Raw genomic sequence first — 10,639 nt, forward strand, 5'->3', positions numbered from 1 at the left:
AATTAATGTACATGTATTGCCTATTTGTTTTTCGTTCATATTTTGTACATAAATTAAGCCGGTGCCACAGGTGGAGCAGGATCTGTACACCCTTCCGGCACACCTGAGATCACCCCCAGTTTTTGTTGGGCGCCGTGTTGCAAAGACTTTAGTTTTCTATGTTGTGTCTTGTGTACTATTATTGGTCTGTTTGTCTTTTTTTATTTTTAGCCATTGCGTTGTCAGTTTAATTTCAATCTATAGAGTTTGAATGTCCCTCTGGTATCTTTCGCCCTTCTTTTTTCATAGATTAAAACAAATATGTGAAACATTGTTTTATCTGTAACACAATAATTTTGTTGGCATTTTTAAGTGTCAAATGAAAGTTAGAATGAACACGGATTCAAAAGGTTGACATTATTGATATACAAGCTAATAATTCAGAACAGAGAGTAATAACAAAAATACTGAAATCCGATGAAAAATCAAAAAGGGACATCCCTAATCAAATGACAAAATCAAAAGCTCAAACACATAAAACGGATGGATCACAACTGTCCTATTCCGAACTTAACACTCCTTTTCTTATGTAGAAAATGGTGTATTAAACCTGGTTTGATAGCTAGCCAAACCTCTCACTTGATGTTTTCTTCTTAGTAAGTATTGAAGATTTCAAAATGTTTATTTTGTGATAAACATATCCCAATCGTCATAGATACCAGGATTGAAATTTTGTATGCCAGACGCTCGTTTCGTTTATAAAAGACTCATCAGTGATGCTTGAATAAAAGAAAGATTATAAAAAGGGCAAATCCAGTACGAAGCTGGAGAGCATGAGAACCCAAAATTCCGAAAGGTCTTTTCAAATACAATTCAGGTAGCATTTAATATTTATTTGATAAAAGGAATTCGACAAAAAATGCGTTGTCATATTTCATTATAATGCGTAATGCTGGTGGAATCCACTTTTTTTCTGATAAATCGCAATCTACAAAAAAAACATAAATATTTATGAAACCATATAAACCATTCAACAGTTATCATAGACAGTGATAGATATATGAAGATATGTTATGAGTGCCAATAAGCCTTGACTCATACCGAACAGTAATCTATAAAGGGACCAAAATTGCCTGTAAAAACAGTGACCTCTGTAACTTAAAAAATATTATGTTGGGTTCTTTTTAAATTATTCTCCCGGGATATTTTTTCTTGGTAAATTAATGAAATATATGATTATAAAGAAAACGAGAGTTAATTTGATTTGCTATTTGATTCAGAAAGAATAGAATACCGAGCATCAAGGCAAATTTTAGCAGAGGAAAACCTTAAAAACTGACAAAAATCTAACGTTTGACTATATCAACCAATAAAATGACTGGGAATCAACTTTCATATTTCTAATTGGATAAGGTAATCTTTTGAATATTCAAATATGCAAATGACTTAGAAGAAATACGTGAGCACAAACAAAGGACACCTTAAGTACTGAATGTGGAGAAACATCATTTAACTACTGTGGAATCATTATTATTCGTTGATACCAATTTTCGTTGGTTTCGTTGGTACAGCTGAACCGTACATTCATATGTTAAACGAGTTACTAACTTCCTAAAGGCTTTGTATGCAAAGATTCGCAAACCCATAATAACTATATCCCCGAAAAATCAAGTTTTCCTCAATCCACGTAAATTGGTACCCACGAAAATAAATGAATCCACAGTAGTGAATTGTTTTGAAGATTAAAATGCGGAGGTGTTTTTTTCAAATGATATGACATGATATAAGTTTTTGGCAATTATTTGAAATCAAGAAGTCAACGAATTTGTTTAATCATATTCAATCATTAATTAAGATTGGCACCTGAATGGTAGAAGTGCAGAACTAAATAGTACTATCAAATTGGACAATTATTACTAAGACTGATTAACATTGAACAGTGTAACTAAATGTGTTTAGATGTGAATGCCAAGAGTTGTGTATGGGTGCAACCGTTTCAGAATCTTAAGGACTATAGGTGATTTTATTGTTAGTACACCAAAAAGAAAAACACTTCGGGACATTAGTTGAATTTTAATTGTGTATGACGTTTTTTACCAATCACGACGCTTTGATGTACACTTTTGATTATTACACAGAAGGAAATAGATTCTGAAATGGCTAATTCACACATCACATAGGAATAAGAAATATGGCAGATATTTGATAGTCCCTGTTTTACTAAAAAAAAAAATTCAAGGCGTAACTTATTGTAAATATTCTTGGGTTTTGTTGGTCTATATATGTTTTAGTAATTTATATTGTTTACGTCATATTGACGTATACAATCAACATATTTGAATAGTAAAAGCTCAGTCTAATACTTACATCTTTATACCTGCTTTGTTTAGTGCTGAATTGTAGCATCCCGAAAATATTTTTCAGCTGCATACTGTGGCGCTAATCTATGCCATCCAAGGCTGGATAAGGGACACTCGTGAAGCTGGGCTAAAACCCTAAAATGAAAATCAACTTATTATAATGAGGTACCGAACACTACAGGGAGATTACTCTGTAAAATCAGCTTAACGTTTTAATCAAGTTGTATTCTAAGGAAATGTTAAGCTTCTCAATTATCAAGACTAGTGTTTGTCAAACTGCTATATATCCAATGAAATTTTTCCGAGAAAGTGTTTTTTTTTTAAATTTTAGATTTTTGTCAAAGGGTCAACGTAAATTTTTTAGTCAAGGTGTTTTGTACCACCTTAATAAGGATATACGAGAGAGAGAAACACCGGGATGATCCTAAATTTTAAGAGTAAAAATGAAAAACCTTGTACGGTTCTAAATTGATTACGTTTCAAATTAACTTTCCCGATGAAGATCGGTGTAATAATATTCAGAGGGATATTTTAAATAGCAACCATACCAATTTTAATGTTTTTTTACCATGTGAATTTTCCTATTCAGAACAGTCATAAACTAAATAATAAATTAATATCATATAATTCAAAAGCTTTCGTGGTTTGTCAATTAAAGTCACGTTTTTGTATTATAAAACATGTATTATGCGGTATAGGCTTTGCTCATTGTTGTAGGCCGTACGGTGACCTATAGTAACTTCTGTGTCATTTGGTCTCTTTGGCAATCCTACCACATCTTCTTTTTATATTGCATGCATATTACTAGAAAAATCGTTTGACCTGAAAATGTGTATTGAATAGTAATGAAAATCTAAAAAAGCTGCCATTTGATTGGATGGTGTGCATTAGCCAATAAGAATTGAGCTGCAAAAAATTGATATATGTGACCTATTGAAATGTGGTAATTATATCTTACGTTTAAAGAAGAATTCTACAATATGTATTCAAAAAGTTGGTAAAAACTTAACTTTTTTTATTTGATATAATAATTATTTGTATTTACTAAAACAACTATCTATCAAATTTCAAATGAAGTTGATGTAAGCAATTTAGGTAACTGTACGAACTTCAACAATGAGAAAACCCTGTACCGTATGGGCCTCTACAAAAAGCCCCGACATGAAAAATATGAAACAATTCAATTGAGATAACTAACGGTTTTATGTATAACAAAGAAAATTTACGAAAAGCAAATATGACAGACATGACACAACGCCAACCACTAAATTCCTGACTTGGGGCAGGAACATTCAAAATGCATCTTCGCTAGCCAAGGGTTACGATCCACTTCCCTCCTCTCCACCCTTAGCGGATAGAGATAGAATTTCGGAGACACAAGGTGATGATTTTCATTGGTTGCAGTCGAAACTCGTTGCATCCAATCAAAAAGCGCATATTACATGATCACGTGTAAATGTAGAAAGTTTATGTAAACAATTGTCACGTGCTTATTGTGCAACAAGTCTTTACATCCCTAAACAAACAACTATATTTAGTGACAATTTGAATGTTTTTATTCAACTAATAGAAGTTCCTGTGTATGTAGTCGAAACTTGTTGCATCCAATCAAAAAGCGCATATAACATGATCACGTGTAAATGTAGAAAGTGCATGTAAACCATTATTACGTGCTTATTGTGCAACAAGTCTTTACATCCCTAATCAAACAACTATATTTAGTGACAATTTGAATGTTTTTAATCAACTAATAGAAGTTCGTGTGTATGTTTCTTGCAAAAATGTATATTTTCGTTTTCTGCTTAACCAAGTGTATAGAATCTTTAACCCCCAAATGCAGGTGCTACATTGTACCATTGGTCAAGAATAATGTATTCTGCATGGGAGTGACTTTAATCTACCAATAGATGACGCAACATTGTTATCGCAAATATTGGCTTAAATCTACCAAAGGTGGACAAGAGGGAAGTGGATCGTAACCCTTGACTAGCAAAGATGTTCAGAATGTGGTGGGGTTTAAAATGCTTATGAGTGTTTAACTCTCTCGATAACCTGGATTAGGGAGCTACCATTTGATTTTTATGGGGGGCTAGGATGAAATTTGAAAAAAATAGGCAGGACAGGAATTTTGAGTAAAAAAAAAGCAGGATGAGACACTTGCAATAAAAAAAGAAGTCAGGATGATAATTTAGGTTTAAAAAAGTCAGGATAAACTAAAAAAATAAAAAGTGAAAAATAAAAAGGCAGGACAGAGATTACAACTAAAAAAAAAAGCAGGACAACATTTTTCATCCTAGCCCCCCCCCCCCCCCCCCCCATAAAAATCAAATGGTATCTCTCTTACAACATAAGAACACATACCGGTTTATTGGTAGCTTCATGAAATCCCTGAAAAACTGCATTATATTAGTTATATATTTAGGATTAGTTTTATCATTAAACCTATTGTTTGTTATCACGTCAACATAAACAAATGGATCATAATTCCCGTCATGCCATATCCGTTCAGCTGTCTTTACAATACAGTAGTAAACCTGTGTAAAAGGAAATAAAGGATCTTATCAATAAGACAAAAACTAAAAAGGAAAGTTGTCTTTGACGTAATGCAGCATGTATTAGAAGAGGAAGTCATTTCACATGATTTAGGTAAAGTAAACCTTCGCAAGTAAGCAGATAACACTTTAACACATGTGATCGTATGCAAGGCACATTTAATAATAATGAATGTCAAGCGGTAAACAATAAAGGGAAATAACCCATCAACAACCATACGTACATGACACATGGAGTAAGGGAGATAATACAAATCAGTATGTTTTTTTCTATATAAAAAGTAATGAAACAGTTGTTCTATTTCATACCACAGACTATTTGCCAGTTAATAGTTTCAAAGACTATTACCCTGGTTAATAGGTTTATAATCATATTTCCCGTACTTTTTCATGCTTATTTTTCATTGGTCTAAAATGATGTCATTAACTATTCTGAATGGATTTGTGTGCTTGGCAACGTCAGACTCTAATATCGTATACAAAACGGTATAATCTGTTTGTGTTGATTGTAATTTCACGTACAAGAAGTAATCATAAAAGAGAAAGAAAATCTTCGCGCGCATTTCAGTATCTAAAAACAGTACCTTATACTTATAATATGGGCGTATCGTTGTATTCTAAAATTGTATTGCGTTTTGTGTTCTTTAGCTAGAATTTATCATATGCACGGAAAGTTTAACACAAGTATTTCTAGTTTTGATTGCAACTAATGAAATATTTATAAATACAACACGAACTATAACTAGAGGCTCTAAAGAGCCTGTGTCGCTCACCTTGGTGTATGTGCAATTTTACACCAGTACTCAAAACCCTCCATCCTTGATGGTTGCATTTTACATAGACAAATAAAATCGTATAATATAAGCAAAATGAGGATGTTAATTTGATGTATGCCTTTTTGTGCTTCTTCGTTACATTTGTTGTTTTATAGTGATTAAAATGATAACACATTGTTGACTTCTGTACCCCTATTTTTGACATTTTTACCTATTGAATCTGTTTGTTTTGTTCACGCATCGGTGACAATATAATGGAATTTGATGCGACTGTCATACAATTGAGAGGTTTAGCTAGCTATTAAACAAGGTTCAATCCACCATTTTCTACATTTGAAAATGCCTGTACCAAGTCAGGAATATGACAGTTCTTGTCCATTCGTTTTTGATGCGTTTTGTTATTTGATTTTGCCATGTAATTATGGACTTTCCGAATTGATTTTCCGCTGAGTTCAGTATTTTTGTGATTTTACTTTTTTTTTATTCAACAAATTACATACATGGATTCATGACAAAATTGTGTTTTGGTGATGGTGATGTGTTTGTAGATCTTACTTGACTGAACATTCTTGCTACTTATAATTTTCACTATCTAGTAGAATAAACTTGACCCTTTCGTTACAGAGGAAAATGTTTTGTAAAAATTTACAAAAATTTACCAAATTAATGAAAATTGTTAAAAATTGACTATAAAGGGCAATACTTCTTAAGGGGTCAACTGACCATTTTGATCTGTTGACTTATTTGTATATCTTACTTTGCTAAACATTATTGCTGTTTACAGTTTATCTCTATCTATAATAGTATTCAAGATGATAACAAAAAATGGCAAAGTTTCTTTAAAAATTATCTATTGGGGGACAGCAACCCAACACCCAGTTGTCCAATTCATCTGAAAATTTCAGGGCAGATAGACATTGACTTGATAAACAATTAAACTGTGTCAAATTTGTTCTCAATGCTTCGGTTTCAGAGTTATAAGCCAAAATCTATAAATGTATCCCTATGTTCTATTTTTAGCAATGGCGGCCATCTTTGTTGGTTGGCCGGGTCACCGAACACATTTTTTAAACTAAATACCCAAATGATGATTGTGGCCAAGTTTGGTTAAATTTGGCCCAGTAGTTTCAGAGGAGAAGATTTTGTAAAACTAAACGACGACGGACGACGGATGCAGGACGACGACGGACACCAATTGATGAGAAAAGCTCACTTGTCCCTTTGGGCCAGGTGAGCTAAAAGAAAACGTATATTTCATCTTGTGCATGTCAAGTTATGTGGCATTTTTCTTTTCTTTCAGATGATATATGTAAACTTTTAGAAAATTGGTTAATTTGGTATATAAAAAACACTTAATGACTGTGTTGTTCGGTATAATTAAACACCTAAATGATTGGTTGTGCGGATAATAGCTAGTTTGTTGTCCCTTCGCATACCAACTATTGCCCTCGGCTTCGCCTCGAGCAATAGCTGGTATCTTGATATTAACCTCACACCCAGTCAATATGTGTATATAATACACTGGCGCTTGGTAAAAAATAAAAAAAACTGGTCGAAATACAGCAGTGAAGGATGTAGTCATTTCAAGTTGCCAAATATCACTAAAAAGATTTCACAGTCTATAGAAGACTACATATGCTACAAAAGCTAACAAAATGACATTACTAAAATTTAAGCAGATACTAGATTTTCTTTCTAATGATTTGAGATCCAAATAATGCTAATGCGAAATGTAAAATAATAAAAGTCCGTGTCAGCAATTTCCCGCCATATTTGAAAAATTGAATATCTCGACAAGGAGGTACATGTACAAGTCACCTTTATATTTAATTTATTTTGTTCCTTAACTATCTTCTGATTTAAAGTGTCAATTCTAAATTTTGGATTTTTTTTAATTCACCTTACGACACCTTTATTTATCCTTTATGTCAATATGTTAAACTATACATGCAATAGTAGGTAAATGAGTAGTCTGTTTCCCGGCCGTTATTGAAATTCTTGACAATACGTTAATATTTGTATATTCCGAAGGCATACTGAATGTTTACGGAGGGGACCAACCTAGTAAATGAGGAACCAGTCACTCAACTTAGCCGTTTCAGAATCTAAAGGACTATGGGTAATTTCATTGTTCGTTCCCCAAAATGACAATAACGTCACGACATTGGTTGAATTTCCATTGTTTTTGGACGTTTTCAACCAATCACGACGTTTCGGTGTACATTTTTGAAAATATTACTCAGAATGCAATAGATTCTAAAACGGCGAATTGAAGACTTCTTTTTGTAGGTTCGCCGTTTGTAAAAGCGTGTTGTGTGCGCTATGGACTACTAGAGATAGTAGAATTTGTAATTTGTTATCCGTGATTGATTGCTGTTTTTTAACATTCAATGGTAAATATTTCATTCATAATTTAGACGAAAATTCACTTGTTCATGCACTCAATACTCAAAACGGTAGGTATTGCAAAATGCGTCGACAGACATGATGTAATATATGATTGTTCTTGTTATACACAATAAAAATGTCCATGTACTAGTATTTACCTCCACCGGATAGTCCATCAGGTCCGCTAACATCTTGGACACTGTTTCTTCAAACTTTTCTGGAAGCTCTTCATCCTTAAGGGAGGTGTGTATAACAACGATAACCATGGTTACGTAACGTGTTTATGCTTTTAAACTTTACTGAAACAATAAATAAAACCGAGTGTATAGACTTGCACATTACATGAATGACATAAAAGAACGGATATATTGTCTTCTTGATATTTGCTGTTATAAAATTCAAATCATTTTAAATTAAGGAATGTATCTCCCTCTATGCCTTGTCCGAATTTGTTTCATTTTCATTTTGATATTATACGCTTTGAATTAGGTTTTTGACTGAGCATTACTAAAGATATATTAATTGTGAAAATGCGAAGCGCATGCAATATACCATGGCAACATTTATTATATTACAGTTTGCAGGCTTACAAAAATAGTGGCGTATTTCAACCTTATGTTGTGTTTGGAAGTAAGTTGTCTCATTGACAACATATCACATAATCCTTATTTTTTCTACAGTGAAACTTGACTAAACCGAACCCTTTCGGGACTTGAAGTTTTGTTCGGTTTTGGCAGGTATTCGGTTTGATCAGGTTCACAATGCATAAAATGTGATATGATTGGTCTTCAGAACAAGTTTGGATTAGACAGGTTTCCGGTTTATTCAGGGTTCGGTTTGATGAGGTTTCACTGTATTCCAAAATACCAATTGATCTGATTTTACAATAGGTCTGAATAAAGTTATAGACAACAACAAAAATAGAAATTATGATCCTTGAAACGGGAAAGATATTCCTCTCTTGTATTATATAGGTCAGTTCTGACCTAAAAGGCTCTGTTAATCATTGAAGTTAAAAAGCGATACATTCGATATGTTTGATGCGGTTTTCTATTTTTGCCTTCATTGGTAACGTTCAAATATGTATATATCCTTGAATTTCTGAGGAACTAAATGTCAACATTGACATAAAAAAACGGATTTCAACTTTAAAAAAGTCATTAATCGGTAAGTGGATGGTATATTGTCCCGACAATTGTCAACACTATTTATTTTAAAACAAAAATAGTTTTCTTTTTTATTCAAATATTAGTTAAGGATGTTCGCTGCTCAGTTTCAAAATAAATAACTTTTCATAAAACTAGTATGTACTGATAGTGAATAAAAAGCAAAAACAAAATATAGGGGTAATGTGCTTGTTTTCGAGATATTAGCCATTGGAATTTTGGCGGGGAAATTTGATCTCTTGATTTTTCATAGCTTTATCATTGACCAGTTAAAGTTCTGAAATACTATTAAAAAATAAATAAAATTTTATAAGACTTTTACAATGACTTATACATGTAATTACACATGTAAAAGATTTATAAAAAGAAAAATGGGGGTTCATGGGGATTTTTTTTTAAAAAGGCATTCAAATGGATAAAACCAGAGGATTCCACACATCTGACAAAAATTCCAAAACATGACAAGCAGACATCCTTAAAACAAAGATGAGATACAGTTCATGAGCGTTGGATTCATTAAAAAAAGTCCAAAAATGAATGGTATATTTGCAATTTAAAAACGAACTTCTATTAATTCTCTCCTTCCGTTGAACTATTGCTTAATTTCGCAGAAGCACAAATAATATTTTCCAAAAGACCAAAAATTAAAAAGTAAAAAGTATATTTTAAACAAAAATGCATTTGACAAGTAGGTCGAGCAAGTTATCTTGATAAACATATATATAAGTTAATGAATATATATCATTTTACACAAAATTCGTTAAATAAAATGTAAAATACTGGGTTTTTTCTATTTTGACATTGAAGTAATCTTCAAGGTATAACTATTAAAGCTTTAAACCAAAACAAAAGTTATTTTTCTATATCTAAATAATATAAGGAAACAACCATTTAACTTCAAAAAGAGGGGGTATGTTTTATTTTCTAAAAAAAATTCTGATCCCCAATTAAATGAAAAAACATAATATGAGCATGAAGATGACCAAAACAAAATCTGAGTCCAGATATCCCCCATAACTTAAATATTGGAAAAAATAAGTTCTGACTCCGACAAAAACCATGACCCCTTGAAGTTAAGTTGTTGCTCCCTGTGAAGAATACGAGACTTACCTTTTAGAAACTCCACAGCAGTATGGGTAGTTCATCGTTACATACGTCTCTTTTATAGTTCCTGCATCGTGTTTTTACGGTAAAGGTTAATTGTTATGACCCATTACTCAATACTAACGATGCAAAATATTGTCATCCTTTCAAAATATATGCTTTTATATACTAATAAGGAAGAGTGGGCTAATCAAAATGAAGTAGAAACTTTACAGATTCATGACATACTTAACTTCGCATATAATATCTGAAACGTTGTGTACAATAGAAACCTTTATTAATGACCATTTTTTCCACCCCTACTTCTGTTGTTT

At 32.4% G+C, this 10,639-nt stretch overlaps 1 protein-coding gene across 1 annotated transcript in view; it reads right to left on the reverse strand.

The window, feature by feature from the left end:
• Positions 1-10,457, reverse strand: part of LOC139503755 (uncharacterized) — a 39,333-nt gene extending 28,876 nt beyond the window's left edge. Inside the window, exons 1-4 of the mRNA XM_071293609.1 lie at positions 10,332-10,457; positions 8,214-8,354; positions 4,701-4,873; positions 2,347-2,474 (exon numbers count right to left, since the gene is read on the reverse strand). Of these exons, the coding sequence (XP_071149710.1) occupies positions 2,366-2,474; positions 4,701-4,873; positions 8,214-8,321 (390 nt within the window). The 5' untranslated portion in view covers positions 8,322-8,354; positions 10,332-10,457 and the 3' untranslated portion in view covers positions 2,347-2,365. The remainder of the gene's footprint in view (positions 1-2,346; positions 2,475-4,700; positions 4,874-8,213; positions 8,355-10,331) is intronic.
• Positions 10,458-10,639: the final 182 nt, after the last annotated feature.

The sequence above is a fragment of the Mytilus edulis genome, chromosome 14 (genome assembly GCF_963676685.1).
Source record: "Mytilus edulis chromosome 14, xbMytEdul2.2, whole genome shotgun sequence".
In the NCBI taxonomy this organism is placed as follows: Eukaryota; Metazoa; Mollusca; class Bivalvia; order Mytilida; family Mytilidae; genus Mytilus; species Mytilus edulis.